General features: G+C 39.2%; 1 protein-coding gene and 1 pseudogene across 1 annotated transcript in view; one reads left to right on the top strand and one right to left on the bottom strand.

Moving 5' to 3' along the window:
• Positions 1 to 21,793, bottom strand: part of LOC145479642 (uncharacterized) — a 167,662-nt pseudogene that overhangs the window by 127,664 nt on the left and 18,205 nt on the right.
• Positions 16,878 to 21,793, top strand: part of LOC145480138 (uncharacterized) — a 30,849-nt gene continuing 25,933 nt past the window's right edge. The window contains exon 1 of the mRNA XM_081458594.1: positions 16,878 to 17,186. Coding sequence (XP_081314720.1) covers positions 17,104 to 17,186 — 83 coding nt within the window. The 5' untranslated portion in view covers positions 16,878 to 17,103. The remainder of the gene's footprint in view (positions 17,187 to 21,793) is intronic.

The following is a 21,793-nucleotide window of genomic DNA, read 5'->3' as shown; positions in this document are numbered from 1 at the left end:
GGAATACGAATTTTAAACACGAAAAAAGAAGGGTTTGTACTTGCAGTTTTTTAGATTTTTGCAAACTTATTTTTGTTATCGCCGCAGAAAAACTGGTCAGATAGATTTCGCTGAAAAACGAGCTCCAGCTAAAGTAAAATATTTGCTACCAGTCTGCCAAATTCTACGGAATGTCACCTTAGGAATCGCGAGAAAATTCACTGTCAGGTTTGCTTTTTGTGCTCATGTTGACGTCATAAAATATCGAAAAACACTGACGTTTTCCTTTGAGCGCGAGCAGATTACTTGAGCTTTCGGCCTAAGCGCGCGTGCGATCGTGAAACTATAGAGAGCCACCTTAAGGGGCAGAGGATGGCTTGGAGACGAGCCTAATCAAGCGTGTAAATACACCTTTCCACCAGACAGTTTTCATGACGGTAGTTGATTGAAAAAAATAGCCTGTTTTTTCGCTTAAAAAAACACTATCCCTGTCCTGTTTTAATGTAAATAAAAAGTATGAGCAATGTTGCCAAATCCAAATAGAACAGGTCGCAACTCACGGTTGAAATGCAGAGGCCCAAAAGTCATAATTTCTCTAGAATTTACAGGTAAACGTATTCTAAACCATCCTTTAGTATATAGAACTTTTGTTGTTGAACTTGTTGTTTTTTTTCCACGGCAAAAAAATAATAAGGCTAAGGTCATGGCAGTGTTGAAGGAGCCCCGTCAGGACAGAATTAACTTTTATAAACTGATGAACATGATATTGATATTCTTACTACAGTGTACACCCATCTTGTCTCGGCATTTCTAGTCAGTTATTCGTTCTTTTAAACCAGAATTCTTACAATGTTCAACTGTATAACTCGGACAACTCCATAATACCCTCCGTGACTGAAGAGCTAGAGACAATGGTTCTGAAGTTGAGAGGTCTTTTTTGTATTTATCTGCAAAGTTATGTTATATACGCTTGACATTGGTCATAAAGAAGGGTGACAAAAAGTCCTAAGGGACCGTTCATTTTTTATCAGGTAGGGGGGGCTGGTGGGATTTGGGGGGGGGCCATGCGAAAAAAAATGGCTTTCGAGGGGGGGCCATCCCAAAAAAATAAGGGGAAAAGGGGGGGTCACGTGAAATATTTTAGTAAAACTTTAAAATGGCATAATGTTTGAATATCAAAAAAATTGCTATAGAATAAACATAGAAGGCAGGATACAAATTTATTACAAACTTTCCTTCTGCTTTAAAAAAACGTAACAAAAAAGCATTTGTAGCTACTGAAAAGAAGTATTTAACGCTGTTATTTTCGAATGCAACTTTCACTGGCACTCATCTTCATCTTCGCTGTCGTCGAGTTCTTCGTCGCCGCTTGTGCTGCTATGGGAGTCTCTTTCACCGATGCTGCAAGAAGCAGCAATGCTTTCCGTCAGAGTGTACTCTTCAGGGTACATGAAGGTGTAAACATAATCTCTGACTTCCTGCTCAAGGTTGATGGTGATTCTGCTTCTTGCAGCATTGGTGAAATAATTCCCTTCCACGAGCTGTGCGATGTATGGCCCATCTCTTCTAAATAACGACGTGGCAACATCCTCAACTTTAATACACCCTTCCGGGACGGCCGTTCTAGGAGGGTACACAAGGCATTGTGGAAGATCATTTCCTAGCAGGTTTCCAACACAGATTCCATAAACTCGTTGGACGTTGTTTTCAGTCCGCTTCCTCTTTCTTGCATTTGACTTTCTGCGGTTTTCTTTTTTCCTTCTCCTTTTGTTGATGTGCTGTGCATGTTTGAGTATGCCCTTGAATGTGCTGTTATAATTGCTCTTATTTTCTAGTGCTTCCATGTCCTGTGTGACCTTCGTCAACTTAGCTTCTATACATTTGATCTGTTTTACATTAAAACTGTGGGCATTCATCAATTCAGATGAGGGAGATGCCAATGAGAGGCCAAATGCCACACGCTCAGGGCGAGCCATAACTAGGAGATCCGAAATTGACTTCTCTTTCTTTTGATTTGTTTTTCAAACAACAGCTCTCTGTAGTATAGGGATTGTAAATATTGTCTTCACAGTGAGCACAAAACGTGAAGCAGGGGGATAATAGAGAAATATTAAAAAAGTTGAAATCTGAATATTGTTTGTTCAATTTTTTTTGGGGGGGGGTCATCCCAAAAAATGACCGCTATAAGGGGGGGGGCCACGTGAAAAAATTGGTAAGCTGAGGGGGGGTCATGCGATTTTTAAATGGTGCTTCCCAAATCCCACCAGCCCCCCCTCCCTCATAAAAAATGAACGGTCCCTAAAACGAGAAAAATTGAAATGATCCGATATACCGGGCCCTGCTTTAATTTAATTTAATACTTAAGCAGCATGCACTCCACGGCGGTCTTAGTAAATTCACGAGTGCTAAGAAACTGTTTATTGCCTACTTGTTTAAAATGGAAAAAAATGTCAAATGAATTTCAGGTATCTTCACCAAAACGAACTGAGCAGCCTTCCGCCTGGAATATTTGATAACCTGACGTCCTTGGAGATACTGTAAGTGTTTGTGTTTCCTTTAGTTGAATTTCTGTCTTTAACGGTATTACCGTAAAGACTGGACGTAATTTTCCTTTCGGTAGCTGACTGGAGGGTGTTTGAGAGTTCACTTACTGGGGACAATGTGCATATTTATTTTTTGATTAAGAGCCGAATGTGCAAACAGGATTTCAATTCAAAAAAGCAAACAACTCCAGCTGTAACTACATTGAGTGAGGAGAAAATGACTTGTCTTTTAGCTGCCACGCCAGAATCGGTAACCTTGTGAAATTGATTATTTTCGCTTTATTTGCCCAACTAGTCAATTCTACTCGACAGCTTCATCGTCACTGTCATCTATAACAAACCTTTACGATGCAGCCTCTTCGACATACGATTCAGTAATCCCGTCCATCATTATCGCCTTATTTTCCTTAACTGGTCTAGCCGTCCAAGCTCTACGTGAGCTTGACAACCCCTAGGTGTGAGGGGTACTCCTATGAGGTACCTATACTGGTGTGTGCCGTCCTAAGCGTTGTGATTTTGGTCCTCTTGATCTTAAACGGGGTATCCATATTGAGATATTTCCTTGAGCAGGATAAGATATTTCAAATGCACAAAACCTAATTTGTAGCAGCGAATTATACTTGTAACTGAATAGATTGGTGACACACACTGTTAGTACGGCAGAGAACTTAACATACAAAGACCGCTAAAAACAAAAAATGAGCAATCTGACTTTTGAATGAGAGAGAGGGGACGGGTGGGTGATTTGGTATAGGCATCAATTAGCCTAAGTAGTTTTAATCTGGGTGTGCGTTTAGCAAATTCCTGCCAATAAAATATTACGTGCTCTCTTGACAAAAATCAATGCTGACCGCCGTTTCCCAGGATTAAATTTTTAAATTTTGCGATTGCGAAAGCGCTAAAATAAAGAGTCATTTTATATTATTATTTGTCCCTGCGGGTGGAATTGGCAGTTCAACCACTTGTATAATTATTGTTATAATTTACCGTCCCTATTAAAATGATTTCATGACAGGTACTTGGATCGAAACCAGTTACAGCAGTTACTTCCGGGGCTTTTTGAGTACAATACTAAGTTGACGCGTCTGTCAGTGATAACTTTCTACTGCCATGATAATGTTAATCCTATTAAGAAGCAGTTGATAGCTTGGAGACGAGGCTAATCAAACGTTAAAATACCCCATTTCCTCCAGTCAGTTTTGATGGGAGTAGTTGGATGACGAGCAGAACCTGTTTTTTTCGCTTATCTAAAACATTATCTCTGTCCTGTTTTAATGTAAATGAAAAGTAGGAGCACTGTTGCCGAGTCCGAATAGAACAGGTCGCAACTCACCAACGGTTGAAATGCAGAGGTCCAAATGTCATAATTTCTCTAGAATTAACAGGTAAACGTTTTCTAAACCATCCTTTAGTATGTAAACCTTTTGTTGTTGAACTTGTTGGTTTTTTTCCACGGGAAAATATAATCAGACTAAGCGGGTCATGGCAGTGTTGAAGGAGCCCTGTCAGGACAGAATTAACTTTCATAAACTGATAAACATGATGTTAATATTCTTATTACAGTGTACAGTCATCTTGTTCACTTCTTTAGTTTGTTTGTCGTCTTAATGAAGAGATCGTATATCGAAGGCATTAAGTCTTGACTCTTATATGAACTGTAATGTCCCAAATTAGGTGAACGGGAAACAAACAATTTCTCTTAGAGTCAGGTGACCGTGAAGAGTAAGATCTCTTAGATTTTCGAGGAAAATCTAAGAAATATTGTGTTCCCTCGACGTTGCTGACGTAACTGGGTAGAAATTATGTAACTACTACTCGGACTAAAATAGAAATATTTGCATGCTTCACTTGCTGCCAGATAATTTTTTTCTCGTAGTCAGTAGTTGAAAGGTATTAATACTGAGTATTGTAGCTATAACTGGCTGTTCTAGGCTTTTGCAGTCAGTTGTTTGTTCTTTTGAACCAGAATTCTTACCATGTTCAACTATGCAACTCGGACAACTCCATAATACTCTCTGTGACGGAAGAGCTAAAGAGAATGGTTCTCAGTGAAGTTGTAAAGTCTTGTTCAATTTATCTGCAAAGTTATGTTATATACGCTTGACACTGCTCGTAAAGAAGGATCGCTCGGGTAACAAAAAGTCCTATAAAACGAGAAAATTTGAAATGATCCGAGTTAGCGGTCCTTGCTTCAAGTTAATTTAACACTTAAGTAGCATGTATTCGACGGCGGTCTTAGTAAAATCACGAGTGTTTAAGAAACTGTTTATTGTTTACTAGTTTAAAAAAAATTCTCCAATGAATTTCAGGTATCTTTACCAAAACAAACTGAGCAGCCTTTCGCCTGGAATATTTGATAACCTGACGTCCTTGGAGAGACTGTAAGTGTTTGTGTTTCCTTTAGTTGAATTTCTATCTTCAACGGTACTACTCTAAAGACTGGACGTAATTTTCCTTTCGGTAGCTGACTGGAGGGTGTTTGAGGGGTCACTTACTAGGGACAACGCGCATATTTAGTTTTGGATTAACAGCCGAATGTGCAAACAGGATTTCAATTTTTAAAAAGTAAACAACTCCAGCTGTAACTACACTGAGTGAGGAGAAAATGATTTGTCTTTTAGCTGCCATGCCAGAATCGGTAACAGCTTCATCGACGTACGATTCAGTAATCCCGTCGATCATTAACGCCTTATCTTCCCTCGCTGGTGTAGTCATCCAGGTCTACGTGAGCTTGATAGCCCCTAGGGGTGAGGGGTACCCCTATGTGGTACCTATACTGGTATGTGCCGTCCTAAGGGTTGTGATTTTGGTACCCTTGATCTTAAACGGGGTATCCATATTGAGATATTTCCTTGAGCAGGATAAGATATTTCAAATGCACAAAAATCAATTTTCAGCAGCGAATTCTATTTACTTGCGGAGAATTTTTTTACACTAATTTTCCAGAACATGATATTAAAAAGATAAAGAAAGTTTAAATTAAACTGATTACCTATCCTATTTTTGCTCTGGCCCAGCCTGCCCCGTTCCCCTACTGCCCGTAGAAATACGCAATATCTATTACTTATAAAGTATTACATTAAAACCTGCATTTAATAAGCGGACACCATATTAAGCGGATACCGTTTGCTAAGCAGACACTAGTAAAAGTGTTGAATTTCATGTTGTGTGAAAACGAACCTCAACGAAAGCACAACTTTCCATTGAAGACTGTTGAGTCCTCCAATACGTTTGCCTACCAATTGTTGAAAGCCTCTTTTCTCTGCTGGCTGTCTGCAAAGGATCAGACTAGAGTCTGACGAAGCTGCTAAAAGTACTGAAATGTTGACTTACAGACTCTTGCGGTACGCACACTTGTGAGTGCATAATTTTATAGAATTGCAATTTACATATCACGATCTAGAATTTCCAAAAAGGTTAAAAGAAATAATAGGCACAGGTTCACAATCACCTGAAATTTCCAAAATTTAAAGTACTTCTAGGTAACTTTCCATTTTAACTCGGGTTTCCGTAGGAGAGCCCGAGTCATAAAATGCGAGCGTTTTGTCGCCAAAAGGGGGGTCATGGTCCCAGGCGTTCCATGCATAGACCATGGAAACTGGGGACGAGAAACGCGACATTGCTCGCTCTTCGTGACAGAACGCAGTGTTTTGCGCAGAACGTTTTGGTGAGAATCGCGACTTATACGTTCATCTTGCATACAAAGATGTCGATCGTTTTTGGAAAGGGTTGGTCCCCGAATTATATTGCTTGAAAGCCAGCCAGGTAAGCAAAGGTCAAGCTCGAAACGTTCTCGTGAGATAACAACTGAGTCGATCGCGGTATGAGTTGAATCTACGAAAACACTGACAAAAAAATAGGCAGTCAATGACTGCATGTGGCTACTGCTGTTATTATTTAGAACATTGCAGTAAAGCAAATGATACTTGAATAAAACGAGCTAAACACGAAAACGACTGTTTTTGGACTGGTAGCTCATTAAAAACATGCGACTTGTTTCTTGCACCGCGGGAAATATGTCGATCTCCAAATTTGGAAAGATAAGACGTTCGGTAACTTGTATTAAATATCTTACCACCAAGTTAGTTGGCTTTCTAAAAGGGTGCAGGAGAAAAAATAACGTGTGATTTTCGAGGCAAATTGTGCGGGAAAATCTAAACTTCTATGGTGCGGGGAATTGTGAGGGATTATTGACGAACCAATGTTCTTGCCAAGTCCTACGAAAAAATCTGCGTGGACGATAGTTTAGCCAAACTTATTTCACTAGGAGTTCAAATATATTTAGCAGTCTTAGCAATCGCCAGTTCTTTTAGAAAACTGTGTCTGACTGCTTGAGAAAATCATGTTGCACGACATGAACTAGACGAGTGTGAAACCAAATTAAATAGCAAAACAGAATGCATGCCGCATCTCCCCTTGTAAAAGAGTTCCATTTTAAAAATACTCCTGCCTTGATTCAACAAAAATATGTAGGCTAAATATTTCTTCATAAACTGCGTTAAGGGTCGCAAATTCTCGGAAGTTATCCGCAAAAAACACAACTTGAAAGTTTATGCAAATTGTGTGCCATGCAATTTGCGCCTTGTCATAAGACTGTTGTTTTGGCGAAGGAGTTTATCTATTCGCACTCCAAAGGAGATATGGCTCTTGAAAAGGGTTTAAGATCGCAACACGGCAAAGATGTTCAGCTGCACAATTTACTTGGATCGCCACGACCAGTAAACGAACTTCGTACAATTTCAGTTAGCATGTACAATGTAATCGCCATAAGTTGTAAAAAACCCGGAAAATTTTTTGCAAACAAGTTCTCCATAAATGCGTAGACAGTTGTGTTTCATTCTTGAACCAAGATGGTTTAAACTCACAACTTGCGATTGGATTAGGAGGATACTGAACGAAGCAACTTGAATGGTAAATATGGGAAGCAAAGGACTGTTAATTTCAACATCGTGTTCCCTCGACATTGCTGACGTTACTGGGTAGAAATAATGTACCTACTACTCGGACTAAAACAGAAATATTTGCATGCTTCACTTGTTGTTCTAGGCTGCTCTAGTCAGTAGAATTCTCACAATGCTTAACTCTAGAACACGGACAACTCCATCATACTCTCCGTGACTAAAGAGGTAAAGAGAATGGTTCTGAAGTTGTTAGGTCTTGTTTAATTTATCTGCAAAGTTGTGTTATATACGCTTTACATTGGTCGTGAAAAAGATTTGCTAGGGTAACAAAAAGTCCGTGAAAACGAGAAAAATTGAAATGATCCGATGTAACGGCCCCTGTTTTAATTTAATTTAACACATAAGTAGCACGTATTCCACGGCGGTCTTAGTAAAATCACGAGTGTTAAAGAAACCGTTTACTTCTTACTGCCTTAAAATGAAAAAAATGTCATTGAATTTCAGGACTCTTCACCAAAACGAACTGAGGAGCCTTCCGTCTGGAATATTTGATAACCTGACGTTCTTGGAGGAACTGTAAGTGTTTGTGTTTCCTTTGGTTGAATTTCTATCTTCAACGGTATTAACGTAAAGATTCGACGTGATTTTCCTTTCGGTAGCTGACTGGAGGGTGTTTGAGGGGTCACTTATTAGGCACAATGCGCATATTTAGTTTTGGATTAAGAACCGATTTTGGTACCCTTGATCTTAAACGGGGTATCCATATTGAGATATTTCCTTGATCAGGGTATGGATATTTCGAAAGCGCAAAAATTAATTTTCAGCAGCGAATTCTATTTCCTTATGGAGAATTTTTTTTACACTAATTTTCCAGAACCCGATATTAAAAAGATAAAGAAAGTATAAATTAAACTGATTACCTATCCTATTTTTGCTCTGGCACAGCCTGCCCCGTTCCCCTACTACCCGTAGAAATACGCAATATCTAGTACTTATAAAGAATTACATTGAAACCTGCATTAATTAATTAAGCGAACACCATATTAAGCGGATACCGTTTACTAAGCAAACACTAGCAAAAGTGTAGTATTTCATGTTGTGTGAAAACGAACCTCAACGAAAGCACAACTTTCCCTTGGAGACCGTGTTGCGTCCTCCAATATGTTTGCCTATCAATTGTCGAAAGCCTTTTTTCTCTGCTGGCCGTCTGCAAAGGATCAGACTAGAGTCTGATGAAACTGCCAAAAGTACTTAAATGTTGACTTACAGACTCTTGCAGCACGCAAACTTTTAAGTGCCTAATTTTATAGAATTGCAATTTACATATCACGATTTAAATTTTCCAAAAAGATTAAAAGAAATCATGGGCACAGGTTCAGAATCACCTAAAATTTCCAAAATTTAAAGTAGCTCTAAGTAACTTTGCAAATTTCTTTTTTTCAATTTTGCATATGAGTTGATCTGATCATGGTTACGACAATTTCGAAGTTGAAAGAATATGAGGTTCATCGTGTTCATATTAGAAGTTAAGCCCTTAAAGCCAAGTTAAATAGTGTTTTTAAACTGGTTTTCTGTCGCTGTAGCATCTTATTTCCTGTTAACTTGTTAACCGCTAATTGGGTGTTTGGCTAGTCAGCTAGTCTAGCTAGTCTACCCGTCCAAGCTCTACGGAAGCTGGATACCTCTTAAAGTTGAAAGATACCCTGATAAAATACCTATGCTGGTCTGTGGTGTCCTAGGGGTTGCCATTCTGGTGCCCTTGATCTAGAATGGGGTATCCATATTGAGATATTTCCTGGAGCAGGGCGGTCGTATTTTAAATAAACAAAAACTAATATTTATCAGCGACTTCTATTAATTTGTAGCCATGTCTTTAAACGAAATTTCTAGAACGTGATATAGAAAAGACAAAAACGTTAAAATTTAACTGACGACCAATCGTATTTTTGCTCTGATCCAGGCGCTTCCGCTCCCCTACTGTCTGTAAGAATACGCAACATCAGGAGCAACATCTAGAACCTATAAAGTGTTACAGGGCAATCTGCGTTAAGCGGACACCATATTAAGGGGATACCGTATACTATTGTTTCAATAAAAACTAATACATTTAGGTCAAATCAAAGCTACTTTGGCTATTGCATGTTTCCATATAACTAATCACACCAAGAAATCGAAAATCATTGTATAAACCTCATGATAACGTGTAAGCTTTTTGACTAGAAGAGATCTCTAATTTAAACATATGTGAGAAAAAACAATTAGGACTTTTCGTAGTCTATTTGGTCTAGGCAACTTATTGCTGCTATTCTTTTCAGGTTACTTCCCACCTTCAAGGGCAAAAAAAATCGTATTTTCTTTTATTTGACAAAATTTAAGTCAGTCATTTTATCTAAAGTTTGCAAAAGAAAAATAATAAAAATCTCAAAAAAGGGCCGACTTATTTAGAAAAAACGTATTTTCAAATAAAGTTAATAAACCGGGAAGGTGTCATAATCTCTTAAATGGACGAAACCGCCAAGGGAAATTTTCGCGGCAAACGCTCATCTTGGAGCTCGTGATTCATATTATTTGGTATTGCTTATATCGCGCGTTTCTTCTTTTGCCTTTTGCTATTTTGCCGGGCCGTTTTAGTGTCTTTCTCTTCGGTGCGACAGCGAGATAGAAAACGTATTGCAATGCGATGCTTTTCCCGGGAAATCCTGAGCCATTGTCATTGACGCTAGGGCGTGCTGTTTCATAAGGCGAGATAATCTCCTCGCGTGGCTCGAGTTGTTTACGAACCTTTAAGAGCTAAAATATCGCATTTGATTTTGAAAGGAATACATCCACTTTGAGCCAATTTATATGGTATGCAGATTTGATGGATTTTCGTGAAATTTCGCCATAACATTTCAGAGATAATGACATGAATATGTGTCGGGAAATTTGGATATTTAACATATTTTTCCCGTGGCGTCCATTTTCGCAACACGTCTCGCATATTTTTAGCTACTCACACTTTAGACGCGGACATCTAGACAACCAATCAGAATATCGAAAAGGCCCGACACACTTTTGTTGATTGATGCCTCGCGAACAAGACTGTGCAGCCATTTTGTTTGAGTTGCGGCATCCGATAGTTGATAAATTCAATAGAAGAGACCTCGGTCGTTTCACGTCTCACCGGCTCCTGACTGAATTGTGTATCTGACTTTTTCCTTTATTCCACAGATGAACTCAATTTCATTCGTCTAGTTCCGAATATTAAAAAAAAAGAAAGAGAAAAAACGTAGACAAGACTCACTTTTCGAATGTACGCGAGAAAATTTGCGGATCGCCGTACAACGGTCCGTCCGTGCCGTGAAAGCTCGAAAAACCGCGGGAAAACCGGAAGCGGGATGCCTCGTCCGCGAGAAAATAGTAACGTCTATTTTGGAAAAGTCGTCAGGTAGTTCGAATTGCTTTTCTCTCCTTGCCGGGCCCGTTATTAAAGCAAAATCAACAGACTATAAATATTGTTTTTATTATTATTTATTATTTAACTTTATTTAAGTCCGCCATGTTGATTTGTTTGTCCGCTTTTTCATCCGATTAAGGAGTTAACCCACCTCGCTAGGTGTGTTAAATTTAACACTTAGTTACGTTTAATCCTTGGATAGTGCTAATCGAGCTTCGAGGACTAGAATTTAATCGAAGGATAAATTTATTCAGTGGTTTAGAACGAGTTAATCGTGGGTTAGCGCAAATCGGCTTTTGAACAACCGGGGCCTGGGTTGGTCTAGTCAGTTATTTGTTCTTTTAAACCAGAATTCTCACCATAATACTCTCCATGACTTAACAATTAGAGAATAACTCCAAAGTGGTAAGGCGTTGCTTAATTTATCTGCAAAGTTATATACTGCTATATACGCTTGACATTTGTCATTACTTGACGACATTTGACAACTTTATTCGCGGGCTTTACACGCACAACAACACCGCTTACGTTTCACAATTCAACTCATCACACACGCGCGCACGTGGCCCCTATCAACGAGCTGGCCTGTCATTCATAATATAGTAACTCGACAGGAAATGAAAGTTCAAGAAGCGGGAGGCACATCCCCGTCCCTATTTGAGTGATAACAAAGGGCTGACAGGCCTACACAACTCCTATCCACGTGTAATAGCCGCTTTGAGAGTTTTGCTCGACCTAGTATATTTTTGAGGATCTGCCCCTTTTGTATGGTACGATAGGGGAATCTTTGAATATTTCGCTAAGCAATAATCCTGTTTTTGGGAGGACATTTCACCAGAGTAGAGCCTTTAGAGGTCATAGGTCTACGTGGTTTCCGCTGTTCTCCGCGTGTAATTTGTAGAGTTCGACACCTGGTTGACGAACATAGTCTGTTTTTTCACTAAACAAAAGCATTATCTCAGTCCAGTTTTAATGCAAACGAAAAGTAGGAGCAATGTTGTCGAGCCGAATAAAACAGGTCGCAACTTACTAACAGTTGAAATGTAGAGGCCCAAATGTCATAATTTCTCCTGAATTTACTAGTAAACCTTCTCTAACCATCCGTTAGTATGTAGAGCTTTTGTTGTTGAACTTGTTTTTTTTTTGTCTTTTTGTTTTTTTTTCCACGGGAAAAATAATCAGAGTAAGGCCACGGCAGTGTTGGAGGAGCCCTGCCAGGACAGAATAAACTTTCATAAACTGATAACCATGATATGAATACTCATTACTTCACTGTACGCTTCTTCACTTCTTTACTTTGCGTGTCTTCTTCTTATATCAAAGTAATTAAGCCTTGACTATTATATGAACTGTAATGTCGCAAATTAGGTGAACGGGAAGCAAATAACTTCTCTTAGAGTCAGGTGACCATGAAGAGTAAGATCTCTAAGAATTTCGAGAAAAAGGACTGTTAGTTTCAACATAGTGTTCCCTCAACATTGCTGACGTTACTGGGTAGAAATAATGTAACTACTACTCGGACTAAAATAGAAATATTTGCATGCTTCAATCGCTGACGGATATTTTTTTTTTCGTAGTCAGTAGTTGAAACGTATTAATATAGAGTATTGTAGCTATAACTTGCTGTTCTAGGCTTTTCTAGTCAGTTATTCGTTCTTTAAACCAGAATTCTTAAATGTTTAACTGTATAACTCGGACAACTCCATCATACTCTCCGTGACTAAAGAGCTAAAGGGAATGGTTCTGAAGTTGTAAGGTCTTGTTTAATTTATCTGAAAAGTTATGTTATATACGCTTGACATCGGTAGTAAAGAAGGTTCGCTCGCTAATTTAATTTAACATGACACGAGCGTTGGACAAAGAAAAATTCTGAGTCCCCGACAGGAATCTAACCCATGACCTTCCGAACACCGGGCGGGCGCTCTATCCACTGAGCTACGAGAACTCATGGCGAGCAAGGTCATGACAGGTGTCCTGCATACTGCTAGGATCAACGCTATCGAAGTCATCGTGAGTAGTGATAAGTTAATAAAGATGGTGAATTTTAAGCTCGGTAATGAAATGTGAAGGTGAATTAATCAACATGACACGAGCGTGGGACGAAGAAAAATTCTGAGCCCCCGAAAGGAATCGAACCCACGACCTTCCGAACACCGGGCGGGCGCTCTATCCACTGAGAACTCATGGAGAGTAAGGTCATTTAACTGAGTTCATATATGACAGGTTTCCTATCTATCGAAGTCATCGTGAGCAGTGATAAGTTAATAAAGATGGTGAATTTTAAGCTCGGTAATGAAATGTGAAGGTGAATGGGAGGAGGTCATGGGTTCGATTCCTGTCGGGGACTCAGAATTTTTCTTTCTCCCACGCTCGTGTCATGTTGATTAACTCACCTTCGCATTTCATTACCGAGCTTAAAATTCACCATCCTTATTAACTTATCACTTAAGTAACATGTATTCCATGGCGGTCTTAGTAAAATCACGAGTATTTAAGAAACTGTTCACTGCTTACTTCTTTAAAATGAAAAAATGTCATTGAATTTCAGGACTCTTCACCAAAACGAACTGAGCAGCCTTCCGCCTGGAATATTTGATAACCTGACGTCCTTGGAGACGCTGTAAGTGTTTGTGTTTCCTTTGGTTGAATTTCCATCTTCAATGGTACTACCGTAAAGATTCGACGTAATTTTCCTTTCGGTAGCTGACTGGAGGGTGTTTGAGGGGTCACTTACCAGGGACAATGCCCATATTTAGTTTTGGATTAAGAGCCAAATGTTCAAATAGGATTTCAATATAAAAAAGCAAAACAACTCTAGCTGTAACTACATTAAGTGAGGAGAAAATGACTTTTCTTTTAGCTTCCATGCCCGAATCGGTAACCTTGTAAAAGGGATCATTTTCGCTTTATTTGCCCAACTAGTCAATTATACGTCGACAGCTTCATCGTCACTGTCATTTATAACCGTGCAAACCTTTACGATGCAGCTTCTTCGACACACGAATCAGTAATCCCGTCGATCATTATCTCTTCATTTTCCCTCGCTGTTCTAGCCGTCCAAGCTCTAGGTGAGCTTGATAGCCACTAGGGGTGCACGTGAGGGGTACTCCTATGAAGTACCTATACTGCTATGTGCCGTCCTAGGGGTTGTGATTTTGGTACCCTTGATCTTAAACGGGGTATCCATATTCTTTGAACAGGGCATGATATTTCAAATGCACAAAAACCAATTTTCAGCAGCGAATTCTATTTACTTGTGGAGAATTTCTTTACACTAAATTTGCAGAACATGATATTAAAAAGATAAAGAAAGTTTAAATTAAACCGATTACCTATCCTATTTTTGCTCTGGCCCAGCCTCCCCGTTCCCATACCGCCCGTAGAAATAGGCAACATCTAGTACTTATAAAGTATAACACTGAAACCTGCATTAATTAAGAGGACACCATATTAAGCGGATACCGTTTGCTACGCAAACACTAGCAAAAGTGTAGTATTTCATGTTGTGTGAAAACGAACCTGAACGAAAGCTCAACTTTCCATTGGAGGGTGTTGAGTCCTCCAATATGTTTGCCTATCAATTGTTGAAAGCCTTTTTTCTCTGCTGGCCGTCTGCAAAGGATCAGACTAGAGTCTGATGAAACTGCCAAAAGTACTTGAGAGCGACTCTCTATAGGGAGCGAGTGAGATTGGAAAAATGTGGCACAGGGTTGGAAAAATGGACACCTTGATATTTCGTCCAGAGATGACCTTTGGTATGCTAAGAATCGTGATATAAGTCTTAGGTTCTAGAGTTTTCACATTTTTGAGAAAATTACGAAAAACCGCCGACAACCCGTGAAGCCGAAAAAATCACAGAAATGAGGTCAAATTTTATGATCAAATAATCGAACTCGCGTGAAGGCGCATAGCAAGTTTTGACTTTCCGTAGTTTATAATTTTATTTAGGAGGTATTGCTAAGCTGCCTTGATGATATTTTAGACTTACTATTGTAATTCCGAATGCCTGGAGAGCAAACGAAGAGAACCGAAATTTCTAGACTTTGAAAATCAAAAATTCCAAACCGTTTTCAAACATCTCAAAACACACTCGGTATTATGTAGAATTCTTTGAAAATTCAATTCTAGCAAGTACAAGAGCTGCTTTTGAACGTAATGTAACTTTTTCTTGGCAAAATTTATTTCTGAGGCGAGCGGCTCTATACAATTTGACCCAATTTGACCTTTCGAAGAGATTTTGTTCAACCAGGAAATGTAAACTATGCGACTAGCCTTAGCTTGCTTTCTGAGCAAACCATTGAAAAACCCTACCACTTCCCATCAAAACTACCCAGTAAACCTGAGATAATACTTCGATGACAGCTTACCTTCCAAATGGGTGTTTGAAGGCAAATAATTTTGACGTTCTCAGTTAATTTTTCTATTGCTTTCTTGTTGCTGCGCTTTATGATTTAGGGTCATAACTTGACACCGAGCTTGTACGCCGGTTCCAGGCTAAGCTTGTGCAACACTATTCCGGAAAATCGATCCAAATGTTGCAATATCTACCTCTCGGTGAGCCGCCTCTGGATATTCAATTAGTTTCTTGTATAATAGTTAGGAGCCTCGCACGTGCTAGCTTGGCTTATCGGGCGAGCGATCGAAAAGTTCGATTTTAAAAGATAACACCTCGAACGCCATGAGAATTCTATATTTAGTACTTTTTAGAGGTAAACAAACCGTTTGCCACAGATCTATTTGCGTTCGGTAATTATCTGTTTTAAACTTAGATCTCTCTCGATGGCAACTCTCAAAACAGTTTAACGTGCTCTTTACTCGTACGAAAAGAAACGTGTCTTGTGCGAACCCAAAACCAAATCATTTTTAGTTTCCAAAGGGATAGTTTTCGAGAATCATATCAAAGCGTGCGTCTACTTCTGCATCAAAAGGTATCTTGTTGAACGTAATTCCTAAAAAGTTATACGCTCCACGAAGGGGACCTATTTGCGTGTTTACCTGCCATGGGCAAATTAGTAAGTACAATTAATACAAATTACAAAAACGCGCTTTGCGGCCAGTAACTAGCCCTTTTTCAGATATATATATATATTTTTTTAACCTGCCATCGGATTTACGAAAAGTGTCACAGAAAGCGAATGAGCGAAGGAGTAAACGAAGGGGTGAACTTAAGAACGCTTGCGCTAATTGTTTCTGCGCATCCTTGCTGCGCACGCAAATTCACACGCCACATCATGCATGAAAGCGCGCGCTAAGTAAAAAAATGATCAAAATGGTAGGGCAGATGGCCATTGCTATAGCTTTGCGTGGATTTAACGATCTTGGACGTTCGGTGACCCCTACTTTTCTTTTCAGAAACAGATTATATTTACAATTATATCTATATTGTCCAAAAATAAACAAAAAATCAATGTGGGAACTTAAAAAAATTTCAAGATTTCTGTCCACGGGACATTGAATCCTGCCATCTTAGCTTGCGGCTGCTAGACGCGTGAAACTATGGTCGCTAAATGCGAACTTGTTCTTTAAGGAACTTCACCAATTGATTAAATTCACTTAATAGGTCCACTTAAACAATATTTGGCAGAGAACATTTCACTTTAAAGATCTAATTGCAATATTTTTGGCCTTACAGACACTGTGGCCTTATTCGCTAACGAAGTCGGATTTTTCAGATTTAGGGTGTTCTTCCGGGCATGTTCTCTCCAAAACGGAGTCGGTGGCCCCCCATTTTTTTTCACATTCCTGACTTAACAAGCTCATCATCTTACAGTGGTAAAAGTGTCAGAAAAAAGTCAATGTTGGAAAATTTTCGCACGACCGTCCTTAACACTGGTACCTATATAAAATTCGAAACATGACTAAACGCCATATTCCAGGTTCAGAATTTAAAACGTTCTCAGGATGGCAAAACTTTAAAACTCAGACATTTCCGCTGTGCTTGTCATCAGTCTTCGAAGGGTGAAGATAGCAGAGAAGCAACTGAAATATCGTTGGTTAAAAGCTCTTTGGTCGGCTAAAGGAAATTCTTATTTTTTTAAAAAAATCAAACATATTAACAGTTTTACATCATTATTTGCTGTCCTGGTTAGGCTGCGTCAATAGACAGTTTCTTGTAGAAATAAGCAAACAATATAGTAAGCTAGCTATACGCATTACTCTAGCATGTTTCCCACAACTGCCGATTTAAAATCACTTGTGTTTAAATAGACTATTTTACTGCTTACTGCTTTGAAAACAAAGTTTAATGAATTGCAGATGGTTATACCAAAACGAACTGAGCAGCCTCCCGTCTGGAATATTTGATAACCTGACGTCCTTGAAAATACTGTGAGTGTTTCTATTTCTTTTGTTTCGATCCCACATCAACGTTATAGTTATCGAGAGTTAATTTCTAATTCAACAGGGTCAACAGGGTCTCCTAAATAGCAGGCTACTTTCAGTAGCTTAATCGAGAGCGCATCAGAGGGCATTTACTATGGACGGGTCGCATAGTTTTTGGATCACACGGTAACGAACTGATAGTTATTGAGAGTTCATTTCTATTTTAACAGGGTCACGGTTATGATTCAACGTAATTTACTTTCGGTAGCTCACTGGAGAGCGCTTCAGGGGGCATTTACCAGGGACGGGGCGCAAATTTTTTTGGATAAAAAGCCGAATGTGGAAACAGAATTTCAATATTATTTAGAAAAGGGAAAATAACAGACACTACCTTGAGTGAGGAGACATTGACTTGTCTTCTAGCTTCTGTGTGTCACTTTCAACAATAACAAGGTTAAAACGTTCAGGCGCAGCATCTGGCCCGATTCAGAAACCTTGTGAAAGGAATCATTTTCGTTTCATTTGAAAAACTGGTCAACTCTTCTTCGACACCTTCATTGTCACGGTCATCTTTAATAAACCTTTACGGAGCAGCTTCTTGGACACACGATTCAGGTTTCGAGTCGATCTTTATAACTTCATTTACTGAGCTGTCCTACCGAAACGACTTGATAATAGCCTTTTTCTTGGCAGCTAACAAAAATAAAGACAATGTTAAAGTAGCTCTGGCCTATCCTAATAGTTAACTTGAGAATTCCGGGTTTAATTTGATGAGGAACAGCATATTTTGTTCAGAATAAGATAACTATTATCGTACTACCTGACGACGCTAGACGAACTACGCCGGACGCTGGCGACCCATTTTTGCGCCAAATTAGAAGCTTGGAGACACAAAATATTTCATATTCTTCACTTTTTACAATCTGATATGGTTTTGGCAATGGTAAGTCCATTTTCGTGAATATCTAATGCCATCTCCACTGAGAAAAGTTGGCTTATGTCAATCCATTTCGTGTTAGTCAGGACAGTAGAGTTTTTCCCGTCTGTTGAATCCTGATTGGCCGATTCAAATTTCAGGCGCGCCAGCCGTATGCACGGCTTAAAGTGCTGTACAGGTCCGCAAATGATCCCGGCCCGCAAATGATCCCCAAACCGCAAATGATCCCCAAATTGTACGGCAAATGATCCCCAAATTGTACACCAAATGATCCCGGGACCGGAACTGATTTCACCGCAAAAAGTTAGGAATGGCGTGGACTCCATGAAATGTCTATGATGGATACATATTTTCTTAATTATCCTAGGTGAAGAAAAGACAAGTACCCCAGGCATAAGAACAACAATAAAAAACGTTTAACATACTGCGCAAAATACTAAATTGACATGTGTCGACTGCATAAATATTTCGTTTAGGAAACGCACTGCAAAAAGAGACATGAATCTTCGAAGATGGTTCTGCCATCTCATTAACCGCTTAGAACTTTTCCCTGTACACTTCTCATACCTGCGTCCTAGATAGCCACGGACTTCCACGAACGTGACTAAGATTCCTTTGTGCTAGTTACCGTAGTAAAAATGTAGTGAATCCACTTGGGAATTTTCAGTTGTCCCCAAATTTGAGAATATAGTGAACATCCTGAGCTAACATACATCTCAGGCCCGGATCCAATAAAGTCATTCAGGGAAGGATCTACAATCGTGGACAAAAGTCCTAGGGACACTTACATTATTTAACGAATTATCTGTGTTTTAGAACTGAAGTTTGGAAAAAAACGCTGCTATATCCTTTAAAAAGGCGTTGCTGACCCCCCTCCCCACCCAACACTATGTTGAAAATCAGGTGAAATTGCAGGTACTAGTTTTCAACATTGTATGGGGGAGTGCGGGGCGAGGTTAGGCAGGTGAAGTTGTATTCGCGTCTGGTGTGTGCGCAAAAGCGCCTAAAGTGCAAATTTGTCCCAAGACTTTTGTCCATGATTGTCTGAATTTCAGTTGAGAAATAAAATGTCACTTTTCGGCGCTTTTCCACAATCTAAATGTGGTTTTTCTCGACTTTGTAAATAGATCGTAATACAAAGACTATTTTTGAGCTATTTTGTGGTTTAGTTAAGCTTATTTTTTTTGTTTGCAATTTTTCCCAACGCAAACGCGTTGTGTAAATCGGAATTTGCTCTATCTCATACTCGCGCGCGCGGTATTTGAAAAGACACACATGGTTAACTCTCAAGGCAGCAACGGGCATAAGGCATTATAGATTACTGTGCATATGGCAAGAATTTCTGTCGAACAGCGAGTAAAAGTCTTTTTTTAAGGCAAACGGAAGATTTTCACCCCGGGAAGTCGCGCGGAAATGTCAAATCTCGAAGTCATCTGTATCATGAATATGATACATGCAGTGAGCGGGCATCGTAAACTATAATTTCGTCCAAAGGGTACCGAACCAAATATTAGCACGTTGTTTCCCGCCAGTGGAAGTCATTTCCTTTATTTATTTACGAAACAATGTTGTGTGACATTTTTTTAGTGTTGTGGACAATGAGTTGGTCACTCCTTATTTGCATAACTCAACAGTTCTCAGCAACAGTACTCACTTTAAAACCTTAAAATCTGCCTACCTATTTCCGAAAGGTCACATTTAAGACATGGCGAAGTGAAATGTGTTTGGCGATCTTTTTACACTTTTATAGCTGGGAAAAACTTAATTTTGAGCTCTGCAAGCACGGTACTCACTTTCCATTGTTAAGAATTGTATAAAGTCAATTCTTCCACACTGAATCAAATGAGTACCGTTGTATCTACTGCCAGCGTGCTGTGACGTGACTTTTGTGAAATAATTTCGAAACAGTACCATAAATCTCGTGTTGAAAAGTAGTTTCGCTGGTTTTCTTAGTTGATACTTTGAAAACATTGACGTAACACTGTTTTTCTTCGCCACTGAGTACTGTGCAATGATCAATGGACGGTGACGTCACTACGAAGAGCATAGCGCCTCAGTATACTTAAACGCGCTGTAACAACTGTTAAGGTGATCACTAAGATTGACTTAAATACCGAATTTGTCGTTTAAGTACTTGAAGTATTGTACATTATAATGTAAACAATTCGTTACGCATCTAAATCAAGCGACGCCGTTATCACTGCCATCACATACAGAAGTCTGTAGCTTAATTGAGATCAACACCCTTCCCGATCGGTCCAAAACCACTGACTTGAAAATACGGAAAAGCTTTGCAAAAGTCAGTTCTTAGAAATGCCTTTCTAATCTCAGATGTTCGCATTCTCGGTTTCTAAATACATTTAGGGCTAAAAAACATCCTGATTGTGCATTTTTCCACGAGACGTGAAAATCAGACAATCGTGGACAAAATTCGTTGGGACACTTGCGTTATTTAACGAATTATCTGTGTTTTAGAACTGAAGTTTGGAAAAAACGCTGCTATATCCTTTAAAAAGGCGTTGCTGAACCCCCTCCCCACCCAACACTATGTTGAAAATCAGGTGAAATTGCAGGTACTAGTTTTCAACATTGTATGGGGGGATGGGGGGCGAGGTTAGGCAGGTGAAGTTGTATTCGCGTCTGGTGTGTGCGCAAAAGCGCCAAAAGTGTAAATTTGTCCCAAGACTTTTGTCCATGATTGTAGCTAAACTACAAATTTTAAACACCTGATTTCGTGACGTTGGATATCATTTTTAAAGTTGTGAAATTTGCATTCAAATCGATCTTAATGCACATTTTCTTGCGTTTTATATAGTACCTGTTGTGTTATTGTATTATTACTGTGAAACTCAGAAAATCGTCAATATCAGAAGCATTTAAGGATTATTATTGTGTAGCAAGGAAAAAGCCAATTAAGCGTGTGGAAACTAAACTGCAAACACCAGCGGTAATAGGCCACGTTCGATATATCAATATTGTAACATGGCTCCGATGCTTTTAGAACAAACTTCTATATTTGGTGGTGTTTTCTTTGTATCCAAGTCTCTTTTGGGAATTGAAAGACAAAGAAAACTTTAAAAAATTGCAATCTTGACCCGAAAGCCACGGATGGATGCTAGAATATTGATATATCAAACGTGGCCTATTAGTTGTGGTTTTGTGGTTTTCTTGCGTGTCCTGAACTTTATTGTGATTGGTTTAGTACTAATTACCCTTTTGGAATCAAATACATATAATCACGGTTTTCTGAGTTTCACAGTAATAAAAAAAACCGATTGCATAAATTTTAAATCCACTGTCCAAATTCCTGAGTCCTTACATTTCCAAAATTAATGGCGAAGCGATCATTTACGGTACAATCTGGGCATCATTTCCGGTCCTGGGATCATTTGCGGCACAATTTGGGGATCATTTGCGGTACGGGGATCATTTGCAGGCCGGAATCATTTGCGAGCCTGTACAGTGCCCCTATGATCAAATTCTCGATATTCAATGTTTTACATTTTCGTACAAAATCGATGTTTCCTAGAAATCTTGCCAAATTTCAGTCTATTACGAACATTAGAACTCGAGTTTTTTTGGACCTTTATTTCGGACAATTTACGTCCGCCACAATTATTACTTGTTCCAAGTCGTGGTTGAGAATTTGAGTAAATGACGTCATTTTCTCAAAAAT

The sequence above is a fragment of the Orbicella franksi genome, chromosome 2 (genome assembly GCF_964199315.1).
Source record: "Orbicella franksi chromosome 2, jaOrbFran1.1, whole genome shotgun sequence".
Lineage (NCBI taxonomy): Eukaryota > Metazoa > Cnidaria > Anthozoa > Scleractinia > Merulinidae > Orbicella > Orbicella franksi.
Note: the sequence above shows the minus strand (reverse complement) of the source record. Positions and strands in the feature narration are given on the sequence as shown.